Source organism: Scyliorhinus canicula, chromosome 12, assembly GCF_902713615.1.
Source record: "Scyliorhinus canicula chromosome 12, sScyCan1.1, whole genome shotgun sequence".
NCBI classification, from domain to species: Eukaryota; Metazoa; Chordata; class Chondrichthyes; order Carcharhiniformes; family Scyliorhinidae; genus Scyliorhinus; species Scyliorhinus canicula.
In genome coordinates this window covers 134,615,859-134,643,422 of record NC_052157.1, presented here as the reverse complement: position 1 = coordinate 134,643,422, position 27,564 = coordinate 134,615,859, and the positions used below count along the sequence as shown (strand labels likewise).

The 27,564-nt window shown below is 49.5% G+C and overlaps 1 protein-coding gene across 7 annotated transcripts in view; it reads right to left on the bottom strand.

Moving 5' to 3' along the window:
• The window catches only part of pitpnm3 (PITPNM family member 3), an 856,450-nt gene that overhangs the window by 203,522 nt on the left and 625,364 nt on the right, over positions 1-27,564 (bottom strand). The window contains exon 1 of one of the 7 annotated variants that reach the window (XM_038814220.1): positions 24,229-24,347. The exons of the other annotated variants lie outside the window; for them this stretch is intronic. Within the exon in view, the coding sequence (XP_038670148.1) occupies positions 24,229-24,269 (41 nt within the window). The 5' untranslated portion in view covers positions 24,270-24,347. Of the gene's footprint in view, positions 1-24,228; positions 24,348-27,564 lie in introns of those variants that run through there. 7 annotated transcript variants of the gene reach the window in all.

Below are 27,564 nucleotides of genomic sequence, written 5' to 3'. Positions count from 1 at the left end.
CCAAAGGGATCGGGGTGCCATTTAATAATAATAATAATCTTTATTAGTGTCACAAGTAGGCTTACATTAACACTGCAATGAAGTTGCTGTGAAAATACCCTAGTCGCCACACTGCGGCGCCTGTTCGGGTACACAGAGGGAGAATTCAGAATGTCCAGTTCACCTAACAAGCACGTCTTTCGGGACTTGTGGGAGGAAACTGGAGCACCCGGAGGAAACCCACGCAGACACGGGAGGAATGTGCAGATTCCGCACAGACGGTGCCCCAAGCTGGGAATTCAACCCAGGTTCCTGGCACTGTGAAGCAACAGTGCAAAACACTGTGTTACCGTGCCACCTCTTTAAAAGTTTCCCCGATCTCTGGACCCCCACCATGGCTTCCGGACCCCCCAATGCCCAACTTACCTGTTTGGCTGTCCTCCAGTAACCCCCCCCCCCCCCCCCCCCCACCCCTCCGACCTCACTAGGGCACCTCCCTGGCCAGATCCCTCGCAATGTCAACATGGCACCCGGGCACCTAGACACTGCCAGCCTGGCACCACGGCTGTGCCCATGCCAGCACCACCCATAAACCTTGCAGCACAGGGTGGCGCTGTCAGGGTGCCTGGGTGGCAGTGTCAAGGTGCCCAGGTAGCAGTGTGCGTGTCAGAATACCACCCTCCCAGAGCCTGACCATCTGGGAGCCATTGATGACCTGGGAGACCCCACCAAAGTGCCATTACACCTGGTCCACGTTTGTGTGGACCAGTGCTAAATGGCACCATGGTAACGTCTCTCAGGCACGGGCGTCCGATCCCGGGCCTTGGAAAAATCCAGCGCAGCCATATTCTTTTTTTTTTATAAATTTAGAGTACCCAATTATTTTTTCCAATTAAGGGGCAATTTAGAGTGTTCAATCTACCTATCCTGCACATCTTTGGGTTGTGGGGGTGAAACCCACGCAGACACGGGGAGAATGTGCAAACTCCACACGGACAGTGACCCAGGGCCGGGATTCAAACCCGGGTCCTCAGCGCCGTAGGCAGCGATGCTAACCACTGTGCCACCGTGCTGCCCAGCGCAGCCATATTCAAGTGGGCTTTAAATGTGCGAATCTGGATCCCATCTAGTGAAGGAGAGATCTAGATTGCAACATCTCACGAGATCTAACGAATCCTCGCGAGGCATCGTGAGAGTTGCAAATCCCGTGTCCCGAGTCGGGCGCAACGAGGCCGTTTGGTCCGACCCATAATATTTTTCAAATTTTTTAATAATGTTCATCGTTGGTTACCTATTTGACAAGAAATATTGCAAATGGGACGAGAAATGTGCGGCATTTTCACACTACTATAAAATCTATCCCTCACATACTGCTAATATTGATCAGTTTTGTTGCAGTTCTAATTATAGAACATCTTCTTGCTGTCGCACTACTCTTCTGTCTGCAAAATGTTGACAGTGGTTTGATGTTGAAAGTATAAAGTTGATGGGAGTATGACAAGGAGGCTACTGAAGGAATGAATATGAGATTTAAAAGAAATGCTGGTTCAGTTTAAATTGGGCCTAATTTATACAGATTGTTTTTTTTATAAGCAATACCATCTTCCTCAGAGGTCCAATTGACACAGTGCCATTTTAGACATTTATTTTCCTGGCTTTGTCAGCGCTGTTCCCCATGGTTCATGTTTGAAGCTAAATTGTGCCATTTTGAATGTTACTATGCTTTTGAAATCACTTCAATATTTCAGCATGAAAACAACCAATTTGGCATAATGTGACAGATGAATTGCAACTTCACAGTGAAAGGACATTTCTAAAGTAGTCAGATTTTTGCATTTCTCATGTTTGTTATGTTCTAAACAGAAAGCACTGAACCTGGTAAAGTTTGATGATCTTATTTTACTCCTAATTCATTCACGTAGTATTGCACCATTCAATCCCCTGGCAAGCACCATCGATGTATTTCATCACCCTGCAACAGGTTCGGAATATGATGTTGATTGTTTTGTTAACTGAAATTGGATAACTACTTTGTTACAACCACATGGGAGCCGCGGAGACAACCTGATTAATCTCGCAGTGGGCCTCATGGGAGTACAAGCCCCCACTGAGGGGCAGTGGCCCATCAGCGGGCTCGTCAACTGTGTTCCTTGAAAGCCGGCCCAGGTAGAATTTGAGCTGCTGACTGGGAGTGTTACTTGCAAATACTTTACTTTGGTAATAAACCATTCTTTTGCCTCTCCTTTCCGGATTCCTCCTTGACTACTAAATTGACGGCGAGGATAAAGCGGAACTATAGTCACGCTGCTAAACATTTTGAGCACAGCCACGCTCTTCATGAAGATATAAGTTTTGCATCGTTTTGAGAATGCTGCTTTTTGGCAGGCTCGATGCGGGTGTAGAGGACTGGACTCAGTTCATGGAGAGTATGCATTTTTTTTAAGGCGAATGCCATTGTTGGGGATGATCACCAGACGGTAACTCTTCTGACCGCCTGTAAGACGTCCACTTTCAACGTCATAAAGAGACAGACGTACCCCGCGGCCCCAGTATCCAAGATGTTCAAAGGGATCGGGGCAAACCAATACGACACCAATCCATTAGTTATCGTACAGAGGTACTGAGTTAACACAGCCGAAAGGACCCCAGAGGAGTTCGTTTCCGAGTTCCTAAAATTGGCAGAGTTTTCCCTACCTGAGATGCTACAGACTGTCTCGTCTGCGGAGTAAATAATATGGCGACCCAGCAGATATTGCTGGCCGAGCGTTGTTGGACCTAAAAAAGGCCGTCAAGATCTCCTTCTCATGGGTGTGCGCAGAGAAGGGAATCCAGGAACTCCAGGGGATGGAGGTAAACAGAGTACACCACCCCCATTCTGGCACCCCCCAGGCCTGGGGCATCCGGAATCCTGCCCTTATCTGAACACCGCCAGGACAGGCCTGTTGGCCAATGGCTGCTTGGTGGGACGCTTTCATGGAATCGATGGAGGGCAATCCAATGCGGTGCAGAACTTGTAGCCAGTGAAATCACAGGGATAGGGCCCCATAGTTAGCCAGGAAACCCTCCTCCCTACCCGAGAGAGACGCCAGCCCAGAGACGGGACCCTCCACTTAGAACAATCTGATGATGAGGAGTGTATGCTATTGAATCGCATTGCCTCACCATGCATTGCCCCCATCCGGATTACCGTTCAGTTGAACGGCCACCTGTTAGAGAAGGAGTTGGACACGGGGGGTCCTTAGTTTTGGTAATAGGGAGGCAGACCTTCGAGAGAATCAGGACTCGGGTTCTACAGTTGGGTTTGCAGGACACTGAGGCAAGGCTAGATACTTAGAGGAGGAGCCCTTAGCCATAGTGGGCAGCAGTCTGTTAGGCTGCCACGAATAATAGTGAAGGGCCCCGGACCGAGTCTGCTGGGCCAAGAGTGGCTGCAGCACCTCCGGCTGGACTGGCAACCCATGGGGCTGGTTTAGCACACTGGGCTAAATCGCTGTCTTGTAATGCAGAACAAGGCAGCAGCGCCGGTTCAATTCCCGTACCAGCCTCCCCGGACAGGCGCTGGAATGTGGCGACTCGGGGCTTTTCACAGTAACTTCATTGAAGCCTACTCGTGACAATAAGCAATTTTCCTTTCTTCTTCTTTCTTTCTCTTGTGACAATAAGCGATTATTATTATTAACAGATCTTTTGGATGAGCACTGGAGGACTTTACGAAGTTTTGGGGAAGTGCCCAGAAGCCTTCCAGGAAGGCCTGGGCAAAATTAAGGGTGCAGTGGCCAAGATATATGTGAACCCTGTGGCCCAGCCTAAGTACTCCCGAGTTTGCCCGGTCTCTTATGCATTGCTGGAGAAAGTTGAGGATGACCTTAACCTATTGGAAGATCTCAGTATCACCCGGTTGGTAGTTTGCTGATTGGGCAATGCCGGTAGTCCGGGTACTAAAACCTGGCAAAACCGTATGCCTGTGTGGTGATTATAAGTTGATCGTCAACAAGGCCTCCAGCCTGACAGGTATCCACTGCCACAGATAGAAGACTTATTTGTGAGATTATCTGGGAGTTATTCCGTTTCCAAAATCGACATGAGCCACGTCTATCTCCAGTTGGAGCTGGACGCCGATTCCAGGCATTTCGTAACCATTAATACCCACGGGCCTCTACGAATACACAAGGTTGTTGTTTGGAATATCGTCGGCGTGAGCAATTTTTCAGCACGTTATGGAGAACATCCACAGATGGCTATTTAGACGTCATCCTAGTCACCGGAGCCACGGAAAGGGAGCACCTGAGCAACCTGGAGGAAGTCCTCTGCCAGTTTTCCCAGACAGGTGTCTGCCTCAAGATGGGAAAGTGTGTTTTCTACGCTAAGGAAGTTTCATACATAGAACCTAGAACAGTACAGCACAGAACAGGCTCTTCGGCCCTCAATGTTGTGCCGAGCCATGATCACCCTACTCAAACCCACGTATCCACCCTATACCCGTAACCCAACAACCCCCCCTTAACCTTACTTTTATTAGGACACTACGGGCAATTTAGCATGGCCAATCCACCTAACCCGCACATCTTTGTACTGTGGGAGGAAACCGGAGCACCCGGAGGAAACCCACGCACACAGGGGGAGGACGTGCAGACTCCACACAGACAGTGACCCAGCCGGGAATCGAACCTGGGACCCTGGAGCTGTGAAGCATTTATGCTAACCACCATGCTACACTGCTGCCCCAATATGATACCTGGGGTATCATGTGGATTGGGATGGACTACACCCGGTAGAGGAGGAGGTGCCGGCTATAAAGCAAACCCCCACTGCGGAAAATGCGAGAGTTACAATGGTTCTTGGATCTCGTAAACTCTTATGGGAAATTTATTCCTGATCCAGCGTCCATCCTCGCCCCACTAGACGCATTGCTGAACAAGTACCAAGAATGGGCATGGAGACCACCTCAGGAGGAAGCATTTGCCAGAGTGAAGCAACATCTAACGTAATTACGACATCTCCAAGCCTCTTTTGGTGACGTGCGATGCCTCGCCTTATGGAATCGGAGCTGCATTTTGCCACCGCATGGCTGACAGAAAAGAAAGACCGATAACATTTGCGTCAAGGGCTTTAGCCGCTGAGGAGCATAATTAAACCCAGACAGAAAAAGAAGGGCTGGCTGATGTATTTGCAGTAAAGAAACGTCATCAGTATGTGCATGGGCATCCATTCACCATTGTTATAAGCCATTGCTAGGGTCTTTTAAAGAGGACACGGTGATCCCGTCAATACCATTCACCTGGATTCATCAATGGGCCCTGTTTTTCGCAGCATACGAGTACAGCTTTGAGCATTGACCAGGCAAGCAAATTGCGAACGTGGACGCATTGAGTAGGTTCCTGCTGTCGACATCCCCCCCACACCCCGTCCCCACCAAGAGCCGACTAAGTCTTTTGACACAGGACACCTTGCCGGTCACCGCCACCCAGGTACGCGACTGGATGCAAAGAGACTCTGTTTTGGAAAACGTACGGCACATCATCTTACACGGGGACCAGCTGTCTGAAGAACTAGGGGCCATTGAAGCCAAAATGCATGGAAGATGGCATCCTTCTGTGAGGGGCCTGCATTGTGGTCCCAAGCTAGAGTTGCCATCCTTCAGGAGCTGCACCAGGGCTACCCAGGCTTGTCAAAAATGAAGAAGCTGGCTAGCAGCCAAGTGTGGTGGCCAGAACTGGATGCCGTAATTGAATGACTGGCCCAACAATGCACCACATGCAAAGACAGCAGAAAACTGGACCAGCCACCCCACTGAACCCTTGGGAATGGCAAGGCCGACTTTGGGTGCGCCTACATGCTGATTTCACCAGATCTTTCCGAGGGTCAATGTTGTTACACATGTTAGACATCCATTCCAAGTGGCTGGATATTCATCGGATGCCATCCATCACATCAAAGGCTATGTTTGAGAATCTACGGCTTTGCTTCAGCACCCATGGAATTCTGAGGTACTGGTCACAGGCAATGGCATCCCCTTCATTAGGGACAAGTTTGAGCAGTTTAGAAGGACAAACAGGGTGCGACACATCCGCACGTCACGTAATCACCATTCCTTGACCAGGCTGGCCAAGCAAGCATGTAAACCTTCAAGGGAGGGATGAAGAAACAGACACGGGGTCCGTGGAGACACAACGACCAAGATTTTTGTTTAGCTATTGGACCGCACCGCATGCCGCACCCATTGGAACTGTTGATGGGCCAAAGCTCAGGACCCACCTCAGCCTCACATTCCCCAGTATTGGCGGAAAGTATGATGTAGCCAGGACCTGTGAACGAACGGTGAGGAAGCACTTTAACCATCTCGGGAGCAAGGGACCAATGTTAGGCCACGTCCCACCAGAGGAACCATCTTCCAGCCACATCGCCCCAACACATGGGGGCCGGAGATGCCGCCCCCTTGGGACCCTGACACTGAGTAGCGAGAGGTAGCGGACTCCGACTCGGTGATGGAGACCTAGCCATCCGAGATTTCCGACCTGGTCAGGGATCAGCCTCCTGGCGGTCATCAAGGGAACATTGTTCCCCAACATGCTGCAGATCCCCCAAACAAACCCTGCAGCCACTGGAAGTACAGTTGCTGACAAAGAGGAGCAGACGCACTCCTGTTCCACCTTCTTCAGAGGGACTTCGGGCGTGGGGGTAAAAGGGATGTTATAACCCTTATGAGACCCATGGGGACGACCCGATTAATCTCCTCATGGGCCTCGTGGAATAGGAGCTCCCCGCAGAGGGGTGGAGGCCCATCAGAGGCCTAGTTAACTCAGTTCCTTAAAAGCCGGCCCAGGCAGGAAGCGAGCTGCAGAGGCGTCCCGACTGGGACTGTTGGAGGTATTTTACTTTTGGTAATAAACTTTCCTGTCCAAACACCTTTTTGACTACTAAATACTTGAAGGGCAAAGATTTGCAGGGATATAGGCACGATGATGCAAATGGCCTCCTTCTTATCATTCTATAATTTATAACAGAATTGTCATACGTTGAGTATTAAGCATAGAAACAGGCCCTTTGACCTGGCCTGTGGCAGTAATTATGTCCCACACCTGTTTCCTCACGCAAAACTAGCGGGAAATCCTTCTAATCCTGTCTCCCCTGTGTGATCGTCTATGGGGATCACAGTTGCACATTTAACACATGGCATGTCACCCGAATTAAATCAAAGGGAATTCCCCCCGTGCTGGGCATGGCTGTTACAATTTTACACTATTCTATTTGGAGGGGAAGACGGGAAAATGTCTCTCAATAATTTAAAGAGATTCAACCGGGAGAAAATAGCCGAGGATTTGAATTGTGCTGCACCTATTTTACGGGAACAAAAATAGGTGAATGCTTTGCCCAACATGTTGGGCAAAACTTTCGATAGCGGGTTAAAGTCTCAGGGCGGGGGCGGAAACAGGGAGTGTTTCCCGCTGCGGAAGCCACTTGGACTTTGCAATGAATCATGTGATACCAGCCTAATTAATTATATGGTCGGGGGCTTCCTGACGTATCGCGCATGGGGGGGGAAATCTTTGCTGGCGAGAAGGTGAGGAGTGCCGTGGGGTTATTCTGAGATCAGGGCACTGAATCACCCACCCTTTCCTGATGGAGACTACAAGCAGAAATATTTTGGGAGAATTGCGCCAATATACGTCACTCTCACGTTCAGTGATCCCTGGTCCTCTCCCAAGGTCACTTTTCACTGCTTATTAAAATTCATGCGATTTTATTCTAAATCTACCTGATCATGTAATGTCGCTTAAAAACCTGTGTACCTTGAAAATTGTGCCGAGGAGATGATACAAGCCTTCTTATACCCTAGCTCTTTAAAGGGCAAAAGAATAAACCACTCCTGGAAAAGCGGTGGCTTAGTTAACATATGAATCTCATTTAAACACAAGGAGAAGATCAGCACTGCAGATTTATGACAACGGTTATCTTTTATCTCCTCCATTCAGAAAAATACTGAGGCACAAAGAAGTGGATTTTGCCTCAGTCAGGGATCTCTTTTGTGCAGCCTCTGGAGGAACAGCACAAACAGCTGGCATCCAGACCAAACACCCGGTAGATATTACAGCAAAAGTACTGGGGTCAGGAGAAGGGCTAGATTCTCCCTCCCTGCTCGCCACGAGAACGCTACGGGCGAGACGGCGACAGTGGAAAGATCCATTGACCTCGGGCGGGATTCTCCGGTCGCCGGGCGAACGCGGACATAGAGTGCAGGAATCTCCCATTCGGCGGCAGAGTGTCCACGCCGTCGGATACGCCGTTGCGTTTCACAACGGCGTGAACGGGCTGCTGGGAGTACCGATTCTGGCCTCTACAGGGGGCCAGCACGGCGCTGGAGCGGTTCACGCTGCTCCAGCCTCTCATCCGGCGCTAACTGTGTGCCGCGCCAAACGCACCGGCACCAATGGCGCCGATTCTCCGCTCCGAGATAATCGCTTGCTGGCGCAGGGTGGCATGGCGCGATTGCGGGGATTCTCCGGCCCAGCGTGGGGTTGGGAGAATCCCGCCCAGAATCCCACCCCTATAGTCAGGGTAAGGAAGTCCTCGCATGAAATCTACCCACGTACCTGTGGACAATATCGGCCAGTTGCAGCAAGAAGAAAATCCGAAAGAGCATTAGGAGGTGGCTTGGCAAATGACAGGGGCGAAGTAGTTGAAGAAGGCCACTTGACAATGTTCGGACATGTAGCAGCCAAGAAGGAGTAGTGCTACGGAATGAGGTATTGAAGAGAAATGGAGTGGTGGGCTATGCCAGAATCCATCCCCTGCCGCTAATTTCGGTATGCCAGAGATTTTCTGTCAACAATGCATATGGAATAGATAAAGTAAACTTTTCTATTGACAGGCACATCTCCACAGATACTCCACTCACATTCCTGTTTCTATTGTTTTTTAAAATTAGTTTTCAAGACGAAAGAAGTCTGCCCTCTAGTGAACTCACTTTTAAGAATTGATTGACTTGGGAGAATTTCATGCTTGAATTATTATTTTGGCACAGACATATTGGAAGGCCAGGGGTAAAAAGGCTGACAAAATTGGCCATCAATGTGAAATGCAAGGGCAAGCTACTCCAATCCATTAAAATTCCAATGAACGCAGGAAGGATTCCACGGCTGTGCCATTAGAACATCAATAAACCATGCATTTGAATTCCAAATAATAATAATCTTTATTAGTGACACAAGTAGGGTTACATTCACACTGCAATAAAGTTACCGTAAAAATCCGCTAGTCGCCACACTCCGGCGCTGAGGGAGAATTCAGAATGTCCAATTCACCTAACAGCGTGTCTTTCGTGAGTTGTGGGAGGAAACCGGAGCACCCGGAGGAAGCCCACGCAGAGACAGGGAGAACGTGCAAACCCCGCACAGACAGTGACCCAAGCCGGGAATCGAAACCGGGACCCTGCCGCTGTTTTTTTTTGTTTTTATAAATGTAGAGTACCCAATTATTTTTTTGTCCAATTAAGGGGCTATTTAGCATGGCCAATCCACCTAACCTGCACATCTTTGGGTTGTGGGGGTGAAACCCACGCAAACACGGGGAGAACATGCAAACTCCATACAGACAGTGACCCAGGGCCGATATTCGAACCCGGGTCCTCAGCGCCGTAGGCAGCAATGCTAACCACTGTGCCACCGTGCTGCCCGACCCTGGCGCTGTTCATCAACAGTGCTCGCCACTGTGTTGCCATGCCACCCGCGTCACAATAATGTGACTCAAGCCTGGACAAATGTCAAAAGCGGTGATCCCTCAACCAATTCCCTAATATTTCCACTTGACCTGCATGCAATTCCTTTTTCCAATCCTCAGGAACATCCGTGGGAGGTGATTATAATGTCCTGTAATTTACTGTGCAATGCAGTCCAAGGGTAAACTGAAGACAGCCTATTAAACATGCCAGGCTAAATAGGGTCAGAGATAAAGGCAGCCATTTCACTTTGTGATTTATCTTCTATTTTTAAACAGTCGGTAAATTGCATGAGCAAGAGCCACAGCTGCAACGAGGAGTATCGTAATACTCACTTGATCTAGTCACAAATCTGCTTTCCTCCCTGATCCAGTATTTGCTGGAAGTGCTCAGCACTGTAATTCTGACAAATGAACTGAGCTGTAAAACAGCTGCTCTCTGTCTCACTGGGTATGGCGCACATCAGTCCAGATGCAAGCTCAAAATCAGCAGGTCCTTTTCTTGTGCTCATTTAGATAACTCATTGAAAGTGTAACATTTTACACCATGTAAATAAATAAATTTGACCCAGGGTTAAGGGCAACTCTTGGCGTACAACGTTTAGGTAAATAAGCACGTCTCCAGAAATGGGCTTTATTTATTCATTGGTGAGATGTGGGCGTCATGGGCTGGGCCAGCATTTATTGCCCATCCCTAATGGCCCTTGAATTGAGTGGCTTGTGGGCCGTTCCAGAGATAACCACGTCATTGAGAGTCTGGAGTCGTGTGTAGGCCAGGCCAGGTGAGGACAGCAGATTTTTAGTCAATCGGCAATGGTTTCATGTTCATCATTCGACCTTTAATTCCAGATTTTTTGTTGGATTTAAATTGCATCATCAGCCACGGTCTCTGGTGCGGGTCCCTCTTCTGTTGGGGGTATCTGGTGGGGGTCTCTGTAATGGGAGGGTTTCTGTTGGGGTTTCTCTTATGGGGGGAGGGGTCAGATCACCCTCGTACAGTGTGGGGGAGGGGGGGCCAGTCATCTGACCTCGCTACTGGACCGCCCACTCATAATGGGGGCCCGAAAGCGGGATTTCCAAGGGAATCCCGCGCAGTCCCTGCCATGCATAAATTTGCATGGCAAGGGATAGTGAATCACCTTTGGATTCTCGCTGCCAGCACAAATGTAAATCAGAGGAGATTCATCTCAGATGGGAGAATACAGGGCGGGATTCTCCGTTGCCCAATGTCGATATTGTAATCGGTGAACGGACAGCGAATCCCTGTTTACGACCAATTCGGGGGTGGCGCTGTTTTCGGATGCTCCGCCCCTTCCAAAAGAGCATCATCGAGGTGTACAGTGCACACTGTTGGGAACTCCTCAGAATGTTACATGAAGGCCCCCCCTTGATGCTCCGCCCCTGATGGGCCAAGTTCCCGACGACGCAGGACACATGTACTCTCAGTTTTCTTGAAACCAGCATGGTGGCTGCGGACTGTGTCCAGTGCCGCCACATTCGTGGGGGAGCCGTGCTGCTGCCCAGGGGGCTTCGGCAAGGGCTGGAGGGACTGGTGGGGGGGTATTATCTGGCAGGGCGGGTCCGACGCCATGTTGTACGGCTCGACAGCTGCAGGTCGTTGGTGCTCATGCGGGGCCATGGACCCGAAAACTCTCCAAGTGTTTACATCGGGAAGGCCGTGTGTTTTACTTGGCCAGGCTGCTAGCCCCTCACCGGTCGGAGCACTTCCTCCGGACATAACCTCAAAATCGGACAATCCAGCCCATAGTCTCCCAAACAGAGAATACAGCCGGACAATTACAAATCTCTGAAGGCAGAACCAGGACTTCTTGAAGGAAAGAGATCCCAAATCAGGATATGCGAGAGATAATTCTGAGCAGCAATCCTTAGAGATTTAATTCAACTGAATTTCCAAGTCATGGCGATGGGCTGAACACTACGGGGTCGAAGTTGGTTCTCGCCCACTTTCATGTACATGACCGACAGGGCACTCCCAGACCAAGTGGCCTGAGGCTCACCGTAAATTGGGTCTGCCATGAGTTCTGCAAGGAGATCGGTCGCATCGCCAGAGGCAGCTCACCATTTCCGAATGATCAACCGCTGCCTCGCCAACAGCAACCCTCACTGAGTCACAGCAAGATGGGACGTCCGTTTAGACAGGCTTGGTGTGGCCCGCAGGGGGCGCTCCTGCTCCTCCTGCCTCCACATCAAGGTGTATGTTTTTCTTCACTCATATTCTTGATTGGAGCTTTTTGTTAACCACACCCACTAAAATAAAAGCTGAATAGAACAGACCCAATGCCTCCCCCCCCCCCCCCCCCCCCCACCCCATCCCCCACCCCACCCCCCTCAGGACGGAGGCCAATTTGACATTGCAACTGCTTTGCAACCTCCAAGCTTCGTGACATTACTTAATTATTTTTCTGTGCTATTTTCTGCATGGCTGTTTGCTCTTGCTGTTTAAAGTTATCTTTTTTGATCCTGTAAGGGGAAAATTAATGCAGAGAAACAAATTTCTTTCCAACATAGATATTTCATCAGAAGCAAAGATGTCACTGGTTAGGTGTAAGATGTGTTCAGAGTACAGGTCACTCTACTCACAACTGGGATTAAATCAAGCTACTGACAATCAAATAGATTTCAAATTTGCTTTAACCTGCTCAGTAGATATGAAAAACCCCTTCGGCGCCAGTTTGAATTTTACCACTTTTTACATTCACCATTTTGTGGTCGGATAACAAGCATTAGGTACCTCATTAATATGCAAAAAGGCATCTCCTCTGGACAGCCATCAGAGAGGCCATAAAATTGCCCGATCCAAGAACATTTTGGACATCCTTGCGAGCCGGGTAAAATTAGTGCCTTTCGCCCTCATATTTCGCCTGAGAAACTGTCACAGGAAGAGTCTGTTTTTACTCTCCATAAGGACAAAGTCGTACACTTCCATAAGACAATCAAATAACTTAGTTGAAAGGTTTTCAATAGAGATGAAACATGATTCCAGGAAGTTGTGTTAAGGGACGTAATTATGTTGCCGGTTAAAAATTGTTCAACTGTATCCATTTTTGCTTCTTTGCAAATCTACTCCTTTTGATAAATTAAGTTTTTGTTTAAAGGTTTTGTGAGGGTCACGAAGAATCCAGCACGATTTTTCAGGATACAAAGGAATAACATTTATTTACAATAACATATATTGCAGCAGCAGCAGCAGCAGCAGCAGCAGCAGCAGCAGCAGCAGCAGCAGCAGCAGCAGCAGCAGCAGCAGCAGCAGCAGCAGCAGCAGCAGCAGCAGCAGCAGCAGCAACTTCCCTTGCTGCTCATTCCTCTCTCTCTGCTAGTTCCAAACTGGCCAGCTCTATTTATGCAGGGATTCTGCTAATGATTTCTCCGCCCCCCTCATTGGGGAAGCTCATACTCCCATAGGATTGTGGGATTGTCATTAGTCCCCAGCCAATGGTAAGCAGGCAGGTTATAACAAAAGTATATGCCGTGAAAGTGTTATTCTGCCCATCAAAATGTTTTCTCATTGATATTCCAAATATCTCCCATTTACATTCCCTTGGGAGAAAATCACTGCAGCACACTAATCCATTTACTCCACACGTAAGGTTTTAGGTTTATAGAAAGTGGAGGTCTGCACATGGAAATTCCCCTGCTGCTATGAGTAAAGTGCTGGGGCAAAGTCAACTGCGACAATGCTATTCTTCTTATGATGTAGGATTGAAGAGTCTATGGATATCTTCACTAGCATTAACTGTCTCCCAGGAAACATGTTTGAGTTTGACCATATTAAAAGCGCTATGCAAAGTAAGTTATTGTTGCTATTAAGGGGAGCAATAAGATGAATAAAAGAGAAGAAGTAGGTTGGAATAATGGGGAAGTGCACCCAACCAAATGTAAATTGGAAAACTCAGAAGACCAGTCAAAGCCTGGATCAAACCGGGTCGGCCTTTTCATTGCACCTGGTTCGTCCCTTCCAAATGTTCTGATATGACAATTAATTTTTGTGTTATTTTCTGGGTGTCTGTTGGCTTTGGCTGTTCAAAGTTATATTTTTGATCAAGCTGGGGGATGTCTAGGCTGCAGACAGATTTTCTCCTTTACGGTTTTGAATTCTTGACCACAACCAAAAATCTTATGACCAGCTCTAATTTGTGTCAGAGCAGTGTACGTTCCACTCCACTTAAAATGGCACAAAATCAACCTATTAGCAAAAAAATGGCATCAAATCATTTTCCAAACAATCCTTTACAGCAGGTAGACACTGGAAATACACCTGCTTGGCAGGCTGGGTTAAACTTTACATTCCACCGTTGTGTAGAGCACGTTGATCAAGCAGAGTGCAGTCAGGAAGTAATCATACTTTACTTTTATCAGTTCCGTCTTTAAACCACTTGGGCATTTTCTATTTAGATTTGGACGGTTGAATTCCCTCATTAATATAACTTATTTGTTTTCAAATCTCTACCTTGCCTCTTCATAAACTCTTCCCCTCATTCTGAACTGACTGTAATGCACATACCCACTTTTATGTTGAGCTTTCTGTGTTCAAAGCCTTAACATTTCACGAGGTGAGTTTTCTTTTCATTAACTTCCTTTATTTCCCAAGTGTCCCTGAGCTGGGCTCTTCCTCCCCTATTTATTTCGTTCCGACTGTGTTGTGTTCATGAACTGGGATAAATCAGGTTTCAGTTATTCTAATTACACCCTGGATCCCTGTAGCTCCAACATTCGCAAATTCGGGTGACTTGTTGTGAACGCTTCCTCTTTTCCTCCCTGTGCTTCATTCCTGCTGGATGAGAATTGCTATTTTAATTTCGTCTGAGGTTGCTTCTGCATCATATGCTATGATACCGTAATCGAACCATTGTTTAAATATTTTCCAGACACTTTTTACATTTCCAGTCGTGTCCAGCTGAAGTGTGAATCCAAGGCACTTCCTCCCATCAGCGATGTCTTCCCAAGTCGAATGTCCAGTAGGAGATTTCCATGCCATTTTGTTCTTTCTGTGTCTGCCACTGAGTTGTCCTGTAGTAAGCGTCTGAAGCCACTCCTGGGTACCATGTGTTGTTCCTCGTGACTTAATAAAGCTCGTAGTCTCAAATGTGGAGAAGATGCTTTATTGTGAATTCGTTCTCTCTTCAGAGCTTTACCTACGGCTACCTCAAGTGCTACTAGCTGGTGTGTCTGTCCCTGCTACGAGTTCTGCCTTCTGTGAAGTGTGTCCTCACTTCCTGTCCCGGTCTATTTATATGGCTCTCCCGTGCTCCCTCTAGTGTTTGCTCAGTTGTATTGCATCTAGTTAACTTGTGATCACCACACTGGAGGCTCTCCGAGTTAGTGAATTCCTGCTGACCTGATGACTATCAGCCACCTTCACATCAGATTTATATCGGATCTAACTGCCTCTCTGCTCTGCTCTCTAAATAGCTTAAAGTGGCAGCTTCTAAGTTCCTAGTCTGTCTGATCTTTCCCAAACTGATTGGTTTTATTCTTTGTTCGATTTTGCTACGGATTCGCTTTAATAATCCAAAGCAATCACTCTAATCTTTCACAACTTCCTTCAAATTTGACTTCCCCATTGGTCTTGCTTTCTTTACTTCCTCCAAAGTATTCCTTCCACTAAAACGCACTTGAATATAACTCAAGAGGAAGGTTGGGGTGATGTAATTCAAACAGGGTGGTAAGTAACACAAATAAACATTTGGAAACCTTCCACTGCAATGCCATCAGCAAGCTACTCAAATAAAGAACTTATTTATTCATGTGGTGCGTTATTAAATCTCTCAGAAAAGTCCAACGCTTAACATTGGTTGGACAATGTCCGCTTGTTTGCACTTTGCAGCTGGGTAGAAAATGCGTCCATCTTTCCCATTCATTTACCACTATAGCTGGTAATGTTTTCCTGGGCACATTAATACTGGTGTCCAGAGTTCCCCTGTGAAACAATTGGGAGCCTCATGAATAAATTCAAATTGCTATCAGGTGATATTTCGTAGAATCATAGAATAGAATGCCTGCAGTGAAGAGCCCATTCAGCCCATCAAGACTGCACGACCCTTTGAAAGAGCACCCTAACCTTGGCCCACTCCCTTGCCCTATCCCCCTAACTTTTGAACACTAAGGGGCAATTTAGCAGGGCCAATCCTTCCAACGTGCACAACATTGGACTGTGGGAGGAAACCGGAGGAAACCCACGCAAACACGGGGAGAAAGTGCAAACTTCACACAGTCACCCAAGGCCGGAATTGAACCCAGGTCCCCGGCACTAGGAGGAAGTGGCGCTAACCACTGTGACGCCATGCCACCCTATCATTATTACAAAGCTGACACATTTTCTGACCTCACCCACCACCTGACATTACTTCCTGTTCTTGCCCATCAACTAAGGGCCGTAGGAGTGGCCTGAGATGGGATTGTCCCATGCAGCCTGCTAAATATTTCTCTCAGACAATTGCACTGGAAAAAGAAAGGGGTTATCTGTCAGGATCACGTAGCTGTTTGTGGGATAACACCATACATAAACTGGCTGCTGTGTTTCCTGAATTATAACAGTGACTATACTGCAAAAGAATATAATTGGCGGTAAAGTGTTTTGGGATATATGTCCTGAGGTTGTGAAAGGTGTCAGTGTGGTATGAATGAGAGACTTGCCTTCTTTGAGGCGCTCGTTTAAAATACTACATAATGCTGTTTTCAGGTACAACGGTGTAGAGGTTTTGGAGTCTTAATGGATTTTGTCGGTCTTTTGACCTTAAAATATCTGAAAGTAGTTATAGTTGCTACTGTGGGTTCTGAACTGTTCATGACTTGTGACTTTGCAATTGTTTCTTCATGTGGATCCTTCCAAGAAGAAGATGAAAGAAAACACAGCAGGAACTGCAGGGAGATCAACCCAAAAGAAACATCTTCACAGGATCCATTATTCTCCCAACAGAGTTTACAGGCAAAGAATGTAACTTTGATGGTTCTGACTTTGTATCATGGCAGTGATTAAGTTGTATTGCACTCCGGAGCTAGCACAGCATGGGAAGGTCACTAAAAGACTTGGACTCCTTTACCTCTGACTCCTTGCAGGCTGCCACAATGGATATGAGCAACATCAAACACCCTGCACTCAATGCAAGCATTAAACAGCCTGAGGTCTTGATCGTTAAAGCAAAACATATTCATGAATATCTGAAGCATGAAGTTTGCGCAGATTGCATAATTTCCCCCCAAGCCCAGGGCATCATTCATTCACCCACATCACCTTGTGGTCTCCTTCACACACCATCACTGCCTTGGTTCATCACAAGTGCTTCTACTCTATTAGTGTGCAACTAGTTTGTGGCCAATGGCAGTGCATCGTGCAGATTTGTGTCCCCTCTTCTGGCAGCTGCTATAATGTTTATTTCCTATTGTGGCATTTGTCTATCCCCTTTTCCCATAGCGAGTTGGATTTATTGCTTGGAGATTATCTCCTGCGCATTTATTTCATGATTCCTCTCAGCAACCAACCTTTGGGCAAATCTCACTGTAGTCAGAACCATCAGGCAACTGGAGCTCGCATGAAGAAAACCATTTAAATCTTGATTCACTGACCAGGACTGTTCCGGAGATGGGGTAGGGGGTGGGGGATGATCCCTACCTGGGAGGTACCCGAAAGGAAGCATCGCAAGACCATTCTGGAAGTCTAAATGCAAGGATTTCACAGGAATTGCTTGGGAAGTTAAAACTTCTGATGGGGCAAATTACCCTGCACAGGAAATCATCTGGTACTCAGATTTAAATGGGAGACTTCGGATCATTTCGATTGGTTACCCAGGAAAAGTTAGAAAAATTTAATCACTTCCAATTCTTGGGTAAATGTAGTACGGACACCCCCTGTCATAATATACACACAGGTTGATGATGGTGCACAGACAGGCAGTGATTGACACACAGGATGACCAATGAACACACAGAACACAGCAGCCAATCACCAGACAGGACACGGACACTATAAAGCCAGAGGGCACCAGTTTTCCCGCTCTCTCGGGATCCGGCTTCTGAGACAGTTAGAGCCCGTGAGCAACAACTAGAACATACACCATGTGGCAGTAAGATAGTCTGGTCAGGTTAGCCTCAGGTCTCCAGTCAAGTCAGCATAGTGTCAACCCACAGTTAAAGTATGTATGATAGTGAAGAGTTAAATAAAATCGAGTTGCATTTCTTCTAGTGTTGGAAGCCTCTCTCTCTCTCACTGCTGCAGTAAACGCAGTCCTCGTAGACCCAGCTTACCCAACACATCACCCCCTCCTTCTGACTACTCTTGCCCGTCTATCCTTCACTCCGATTACAATTAACAATTAACACTATCCTTCCCCACTTTAATTACTCAACCCACCTGACTGCCCCCCCCCCCCCAACTAATCCCTACCCCCGATCAACCCCCGCCTCTGACTACATTCCTGGTCACCCGACTACCTCTCCCCACGACTCTCTCAATGTACCATCTAACCACAACACCTGACTCCCCAAAGAATTAGCCCCCCCCCCACCCCGGCAACTAAACCCCCCACCCCCTGACTACCCCCCCGAACACCTAACTACAACCTAGCCAAACCACCGCACCCCCCCCCCCCCCCCCCCCCCACCACCACAAAATTCAGATCCCTCAACAGCTCTGGTTGCTTCCTGTGATTCAGCCCACAATTAGCAGTGGTTTGCTGTATGCTGCCAAACTACAGAGGACACGGCAGCAGGAGTAGGCCAATTAGCTGAGCTCTGTAGTTCATTCTGGGAATTTGGAGCATTGTACTTGCACAGAAATGTAAATCATGCGCATCATGAATAACTGAATTGGAGAACCTACTAACAAGTTCCTTCAAATATCTTTGAATATTCTGTGGCTGGGAAATTACTACATATTTAGGAGCGTGTTCATTTTTCAGCCATTTTTATGTGGGTTAAGTGTCAGGCTTACCCATTATTCCTGCACTACCCGGTCTCCGAGCTCCCAGCCAATTTCCTCTCCCAGACACTCAGATTGTCTCCAATTGAAGGCACTTTGATTTTTGCTAGTTTCTGACATGCAACATTGTTGAATGCCTTCTGAATATAAATATAAATCATAAGTCACATCCACAGACACTCCCTAACATGTAAGTTACCTCCTCAAAGTATTCACCTTGGTTTGTGAGACATGACTGAGCCTTTCTGAATCCACGCTGTTCTGCTCTCTAACCAGTTCATTTCCGTGCAAGTGTTCAGTCTCTGCACCTTAATGACAGACTCTAGTTACCATAGCAAACATTCGATTAATAGGTCTATAATTCCTAGTTTATTTCTCCTACCTTTTATACATAATGACGTGACATGGGCAGTTTTCCAATCTTAGCAGACAATTCCTGAATCAGGTTTTGGAAGACCATAGAACCGCTATTAGATGAAAACCTTCAGTGTGATGAGTCTCTGGCCACAAATGGCTTTCTGGTTTTACTGGCTTAGACCTAACAGGTCCTACCTGCCTTACCTAATCTCTAGTTACTCCACTATCTCCACAAGGTGCTACCCCAGTTGCTGCAAAGTGGGAGTGGGGAGGCTGCTGTGGTTCATGCAAGAGCTCCCAAGATGCTCATGGTCAGTGGAGCTTGTAACAAGAAGCCCAGCTGTAGCCTGCAATAGATCAGCAGGGCAACCTTGCCCAGATGGCTTCTTGGCACTCAGATGGATTGTTGTTTAAGAGGGTCGCAATGGTGCAGAAGCACTGCCCGTTTGAGGGATGACATCATGTTCTATCGCCATTGTAGGTTTTGCCAATGGTATTGAACTGTGGCTTAGAGCATCTACTGATCTATAGGTGAGCAGACCTGAAGAAATTGTCAATACACTAGCTGCATTCCCCTAGCCCTAAGATTACACTGGTAACTTCAACTACTGAAGCGGGATTCTCCGCAATCGCTGTGATGACCCAACGCCGGCGTCAAAAACGGAGCGAACCACTCCAGCATCGGGCCGACCGGAAGTAGCAAAATTCTCCGCACTTCCGGGGGCTAGGTGGACGCCGGAGGGGTTGGCGCCACGCCAGTCTGCGCATGTGCCAAAGGGCCAGCGTGATACCGCCCATGTGCAGAACCGCTGGCGTATTCTGGCGCATGCGCAGGGGGAGTGTCTTTGCCACGCCGGCCATGGCGAAGCCTTACAGGGGCCGGCGCAGAAAGAAGCGCCCCCACGGCACAGGCCCGCCCGCAGATCGGTGGGCCCTGATTGTTGGCCAGGCCACCCACCGTGGGGGCCCCCTCCCCGGGATCCGATCGGCCCCCCACAGGACCGCACCAGCCGACTTACCTGCCAGGTTCCGCCGTGTGGGACCATGTCTAATCCACGCCGGTGGGACTGGCCAGAAACAGATGGTTGCTCGGCCCATCGGGGACCAGAGAATTGCTGGGGGAGCCGCTACCAACGGCCCCCGACCGGCGTGGCGTCAACCCTGCCCCTGCCCAAAAACCAGTGCCAGAGAATACGGTGGCCGGTGTTGAGGCGGGATTCTCCAACCTGGCAGGCGGTCAGAGACTCCCACCCGTGGTGTAGGCGGCAGGGTTGTGCGATGGTGCGGGAAGTGGGGGGTGCTAGGTGGTGCGGTTGTGCACGATCCGTGGTGCAAGTGCCTTGCTCAGCGATGCCCTCCCCCTAGTTAGTGAAACGTGCGGCGATCAACGCCTCACGTGCTCGCTCTCCTAGCTGGTGTCGTTGTGCAGCCTCCCGGCCATATCCCGCACTCAAGTCGTGTCTGTGCCCCCCTCCCGCCCCATCCTCCTCCTTATGTGCAGAGGTGTCGCCCTCATCGGGTTCCCCCTGTGCATCCTCCTCCAGGATATCACCCATCTGTTGGGCAATGTTGTGCAACACACAAGTGACCACAACTATGCGCCCGACACTGTTGATGTGCTACTGCAGGGACCCTCCAGAGTGGTCCAGGCACCGGAATCCCATCTTCAAGAAACCAAAGCACCTCTCCACAATACCTCTGGTTGCTGCATGGGCCTCATTATAGCGGGTCTCCGCCTTGGTCTGTGGCCTCCGTAAAGGCGTCATCAGCCACGATTGCAAAGGGTAACCCCTGTCGCCCAGCAACCAGCCCGACAGCCGGGGGGGGTGTCCCTCGAAAATGGCGGGGATGAAAGAATGAGCCAGTATGAAAGCATCATGCACGCTGCCAGGGTATTGGGCGCACACGTGCATTATCTTCATGTATGGTCGCAGATCATCTGCATGTTCATCGAGTAGTTCCCCTTCCTGTTCAGGAAAACATCCCTGTTATCCAAGGGTGGGCGCATGCCGACGTGCACCCCATCAACACCCCCTGGACCATCGGCATCCCGGCCTTGGAGGCGAATCCCGCTGCCCAGTCAGCCTGGTGTGCGCGATCCTGCGGAAAATTTATGTATCTGTCGGCGATGGCATACAGGGAGTCAGTGATGGGCCGGATGCACCAGTGCACCGATGCCTGCAAGATTCCAGACAGGTCCCCGCTCAGCGCCTGGAAGTTCCCCGTGGCGGAGAAATTGAGGGCAACCGTGGCCTTGACGGCCACGGGGATAGCATGTCCTCATCCCGTCCTACGTGGTGCCAAGTGCGCCATTAATTGGCATATATGTGCCACGGTCTCCAGACTCAATCGGAGTCTCCACCTGCATGCCGTATCCGGAAGGTCATGGAATGACATGCGGTCCCGGTACACTTGAGGCCGCATGGGGCGCCTCTGGTGCCTTGGCACCACCACCTGCTCCTGCTCCTCCCCCTGCGCCTAACAGGTTCCGAATCCTCATCCTCTGCATGCACGACGATGTGGTGGTCATTGTCACCCTCTACCTCCTCATGCACCTGTCGGGTGGGAGGGCCTGCAGCACGAGCGGCTGGCACGGGGCCCTCTGCATCCAGTCCCTCTGCTGCAGCCGCCGCTCCAGCAGCTGCTCTGAGCCGCCTGCGTCGGCGCCGCCGAATGGCTACCAGCAGGGCAGCTGCTCCTGCCACAGCGGCAAACATAGCTGGCTGGTGCGCAAACATGACACACTACACGAAGGGGGGGGGGGGGGGGGGGGGGGGGAAGGAGAGACAACAACATGTTTAACGATGGCACTTTGACACCCATGGGATCCATGGGTGCCCTGGCTGCCTGGTTTCGCTGCAGACAGGCATGCAACCTTCGCCCTGCCCACAGTATCCGTCCACCGCCCACTTAACCCCATCCGTCCTCATTGAGGCGCCACTTGCACTCAGCCCATAACCATGACCTGCACTTGGGAGCTTGTCTTCGCAACCGTCCTGCCATGGCAGGCCAGCTGGCATGTCGCTCTCGCGGGTAACCTTGTCCGCCCTCCCCCCCCCAACCCCCACAACATGGCGGCATCATTTCCCCCACCCCCTCCTCATTCCTCCACCCCCTCCTCCTTACCCACCCCCTCCTTCTTCCCCTCCTCCTTCCTCCATCCCCTCCTCCTTCCTCCACCCCCTCCTCCTTTCCCCACACCCTCCTTTCCCCAACCCCTCCTCCTTTCTCCAACCCCTCCTCCTTTCCCCACCTCCTCCTCCTTTCCCCACACCCTCCTTTCCCCAACCCCTCCTCCTTTCTCCAACTCCTCCTCCTTTCCCCAACCCCTCCTCCTTTCTCCAACCCCTCCTCCTTTCCCCACCCCCTCCTTTCCCCAACCCCTCCTCCTTTCCCCACCCCCTCCTCCTTTCTCCAACCCCTCCTCCTTTCCCCAACCCCTCCTCCTTTCCCCAACCCCTCCTCCTTTCCCCAACCCCGCCCCCTTTCCCCAACCCCTCCCCTTTCCCCACCCCCTTTCCCCAACCTTTCCCCCTTTCCCCAACCCCTCCCCTTTCCCCTCCCCCAACTCCTCCCCCTTTCCCCAACCCCTCCCCCTTTCCCCAACCCCTCCCCCTTTCCCCAACCCCTCCCCCTTTCCCCAATCCCTCCCCCTTTCCCCAACCCCTCCCCCTTTCCCCAACCCCTCCCCCTTTACCCAACCCCTCCCCCTTTCCCCAACCCCTCCCCCTTTCCCCAACCCCTCCCCCTTTCCCCAACCCCTCCCCCTTTCCCCAACCCCTCCCCCTTTCCCCAACCCCTCCTCCTTTCCCCAACCCCTCCTCCTTTCCCCAACCCCTCCTCCTTTCCCCAACCCCTCCTCCTTTCCCCCAACCCCTCCTCCTTCCTCCACCCCCTCCTCCTTTACCCACCCCCTCCTCCTTTCCCCACTCCTTCCTACACCCCCCTGCTCCTTCCCCCCATCCCTGAGCATGTGGCATCCTTCTCCTAGCAGCATCCCCCCCCCGGCATGGCAGCATCCTTCACTGAGAGCCCTCCCACTGCCTCCCAGCACCAGTCGTGGACGCCACGTCCTGCTGCCTACGGTGAGCCACTCATCTCCTTTCCTCCACATCGTCAGCCAGTCCTGCTGGCTGACAAATTTATTTACCAGGGTTGAATGCCGACAGCGTGACCTGGGCTCACGCCGGCGGGACTTCGGCCCATTCGGGCCGCTGAATGGCGGTGGGCCCGGAGAATCGCCGTACTTAGTATCTCGGGCGATTCTCCGGCAGGCACTGCGCCGACCTCGATGCCGCCATTCTCGCCGATTGGAAGAATGGCGGAACGGCGTCGGACCGGCGCCGTGGGAAAAAATGGCACAAACGCCGATTGTCCCATACGGCGCGGCACGGGAGAATCCCGCCCAATGACTTTATTGAATGCAGAAGATGTCCTGCCCTTTTCAGAAATAATGAGATGCAGTCACTATTGAACATTATCCTATTTTGGGGCATCATATTGGCAGCAGAGCACCAAATGTGCAACGGACAACTGCTGGTGTTAATGACTGCAATTCACAGTATTATCCTGAAAGTATCATCTTGAAAGTTCCCCAATTCTATTCCCAACAGGCACTGAAAGACTAAAAAAGTACCAGTCATTAAAATGGCTGAAACGCTGTATTAATTGGTACTTTCAGAGTAAAGTATACATAGGAAGGGCTGCGGCAGAAGGCTGAATACTTAAAACATCCAATTCAGCCCAGCCCACTTGTGATCACCCATGCTTGTGAGTTCAATATTCAGCAGCTTGAAACTCTCATCCACAATTTAAATCATTCATGCGAGGAAGAGTTCAAAAGATTAAGGTCAAAACACGAGCAGGGATTTTCAGCATTATGTATTCTACACAGTACATATTTCTTTCTGCCTTTTACCGTTTTGTACACACCACTGCACAACAAAGTCTCTTACAAATGTGTGACTGGTGATGTTTTTCTGAGGTACAAACCACGCTCATATATATATTTTTTATTCCTCAGAAATCTGGCTGCCCTCGGTTGAAAGTTCTTAACCCGTAAACTTAAGTTCTGGTCATGTGCAAAAATATATCCGGAATCTCTTCAATAATACCGACGGATCTAGGAAGTGAATGCCCAAAAGGTATTCGGACCATTTTTTCCGGCGATTAAAAATGATTCAAAGGCTAAAATCTCACTCTCCTTTGGGAGGGACTGTCAGTGAAAGGCAAAGAAAGCCTACCAGCTTCCAATCTGTATGCACAGCACAACTGTATCCAGCATCTTTTCGCCTGCCCATTCTTGGCATTTACGTCATCATGCTCCTGTGGAGCAGTTATATTCTGCTCATCTATCCCGGACACAGATTTCTAAGCAAATATTCAAATCCAAATGGTCCAGCTGAGCTACATTATCTGCTGCATTCACTCACACCTTTTTTCTAAGTGCTCACTTAAGGCTGAAAGAGTCACACGCGTATTTTGCAGAGATATGCAGCAGGTTGACACCCCACAGAGTTTGCTGGGATATTTAATTCAGGGTGACTGACACAGCGTCGCCCGATTACACTTCTTCATTAATTTCGCCTCAAGACGGAGACCAAGCTATTCTCGGAAACAGCAGGCTTGTTTGGTCTTATTTTGTCAGGATTTAATCTGTTTGGGTGGAGGCTGGCACACGCCGGAAAGCAAATTAATTAAAGAAACAAACCTAAAACGTGAATGAATAATTGTAATTTGTTTCTGAACTATCACCGGCTTGTGATCAACGCTTGCCTTCAATCTCTTTGCTCCACGCTGGCAGGTCTCAATTCAGTTTGATTCCTACTCTCAAATCATTTTATTTTCCCTCTGCTGAGTGCAATGCGGAAGGATTTCATTGTCTTCCCCATTGTTTTAGAAGCCGTGTTGCCATGGTAAAACGTACCATTGCTGTGTGCTGATTGAGAACTACATGACCTGCTCTGATCTGTTATCATGATTCGGCCTATTGTTGTCTGGTTACAGGTTAATTATTTTATTTAGAATTTTAATTCGACACAAAAGGGCAGAAATTTGATTGGGCCCATCTTTAGTTATGGGACGGAATTAAAAATACTATGACAGGAAATGTTTTCCAAACCCAACATGGACTTATCCATTGCCATTATTATGGAGTCGGTAAGCAGGCTGTTCAAGTGACCTAACCTTGAGAGGTGGGGTACTTGGTGAACATATTTAAATCAGCATCAGAGGGTACAATTGGGAGCCTAACTTAAATTGAACAGTTGCTATGTAGGTTATCCAGGATGAAGGAAAGCTGGCAGCAAAATGGAGGCTGAAGTTAGCAGCTTCAGCAGAGGGGGACTTACACTCTTGGGGCCCTGTGCTCTCCCTCTTTGAGAGCCCCATCTCCAATGGCTTTGAGCCATGCCCACAATGCCACCAAGCCCTGCCCACAACGCTGTCTCTGCTCACCTCTAAGCTCTCACTTGGGTGGCTGGGCCTCAACCCTCGATGACTGCATGTGCACCTGGCCGACTGACTAGCTGATGGCTATCTGGCCTGGCCTCTACTCTCTCTCACCCTCGCTGCCCAGTCCAGTTGCTACACAGCCCAGCCCTCTCACTCTCAGCCCTGCCTAGGTAGCCTCTAGCTCTGGTCGGGTCACACCCCTCCCACTGGCTGCTGCTCCCCGATTTCCCGAGACATGATGGCAGCACTTGCCTGGCCTTATTCACACATCCCAGTTGCTGCTCTGCTCACCTCTCACCTGGCTGGCTGGGCCTCGAGCCTCGACCTTTGATGACCGCGTGTGCTCCTGGCTTCTGCTGCTGGCTATCTGGCCTGGTGGCCTGTTTTTTGTTTGGTTGCTTGCTCTGGTCTGGAGGTCAAGAGTCACTCCCTTTGCTCCTCTCAACAGCTGTTGGCCAGCGCTTCCTCCTCACCTCACTGAAGGCTTCTCAGGCTCACGCACCAATCTGGGTCAGCAGCCTAACCTTTGCCTCAGGCTGCCTGCCAGACCAAATACCAGAAACATGGTTGCTGCTTTTCACCTTTAGCCAATGAAAGTTCAGAAACTTCACACCAATTCAGGTGATCTGTATCTGAACTGCTCCAAGTCTCCACCACCTCTTAACATCTGGCACACTGTTTTTTTGCTGTAAAGGGAAGTCCACCAGTCAGAGCCCTAAGTTGTTCTGTATTGCCTGCTGATAGGCTCAATGAGCTTATCAGCAAACTTGGAGCTCCCAAGGCTCTGATTGGTGTTCCCATGGTGTTTTCACCATAGCAGTCACTTCTCTGTATGGGGCCCCCCATGGGCCAGGGCCCTGCGCTTCAGTGCTGTGTGTTTCATTGAAAGTCCGCCTCCGAGTTTCAGACTTTAGGTACTTTTTACAGAACATCCTCGGGCACGTAGGTCCAGCAGGGCTTCCTCTACATCCACAAGGAAGCTGTCATGCTCCCCTCTACTGATCACAGCCTCTCTCTCCCCTTCATAAGCAATGATCTGTAGCTCAATCCCTGCTGATTGCTGGAAGCCATCCTCTCGAATCCCTGTCTGCAGCCTCCTGCATATGGTTTCCCACCTGGCCGGTGGTGACTCTGTCCATCTGGTCACTTGGTCAACTGCCAGCCAGGAATTGAAAGAAGGAAATGATGATGATGCTGTACCATTAATTTTGGCAGAATTGCCATGCCCAAATTTTTGGTTTTCTCTGCATCTTCTCTTTTACCACTAGTTGCTGTGTTGAAACACTCTATAGTAGATACAGTACAGATATCATACCGATGTAAGTTTATATACTTTTTATGGGATGTGGGCTTTGCCTGAATGCACAATGGGAGCCCCCCCACCAACACCCACGCAGAGCATCCCCGGCCCGAATGCGTACACGTCAAAAATGCAAGCTTGGCATCTTGGCCTTACCTCTGGAATTTAGCTCATCGGCCAGTGCTAGGACCAACGACATTATAAGATCTGGAGCTGGGTGACCTGACAGAACCTAAAGTGGGCATCGATGAGCAGATTATTGATGAGTGAGGGCCATTCAATCACACCCTCCATCATTTTGCTGCTGACTGAGGGTAGACTGACGAAGCTGTGATGAGCCTATTTGGCTTTGTCCTGCTTTTCATGCCAGGACTTAACTTGGCAATTTTCCACTTTACTTGCTAGATACTAGCAGTATAGCTGTGTGGTAACAGTCTGAGTGGGACGCAGGGAGGCAGCTGGTTCTGGAGCGCAGGCCTTCACCCCTAGAGCTGGGATGTTGTCAAGACCCGTAGCCTTTTCTTGTATCATGTATTCAGCCGTAACATCACATGGAGTGAATCAAACCGGCTGAAGACTGGCAGCCGTGATAATGGGGACCACAGGAGGAGGCTGCGATATGTCATCCACTCAGCATTTCTGGCCGATGATGCAAATACAAGGAGATAATTAAGAGAGGCAAAAGGCAGTCAATCATCAAAATCCCCTTTTCAGGTAGGAGCACAGCTCTTTTCCAAATGGTGTGCTTCAGACATCGTCGGGCTGCACATGTCATCGACACTCTTTGTTGACAGATGGCATCAAGCTCCATAGGTCAGCGCAGTTT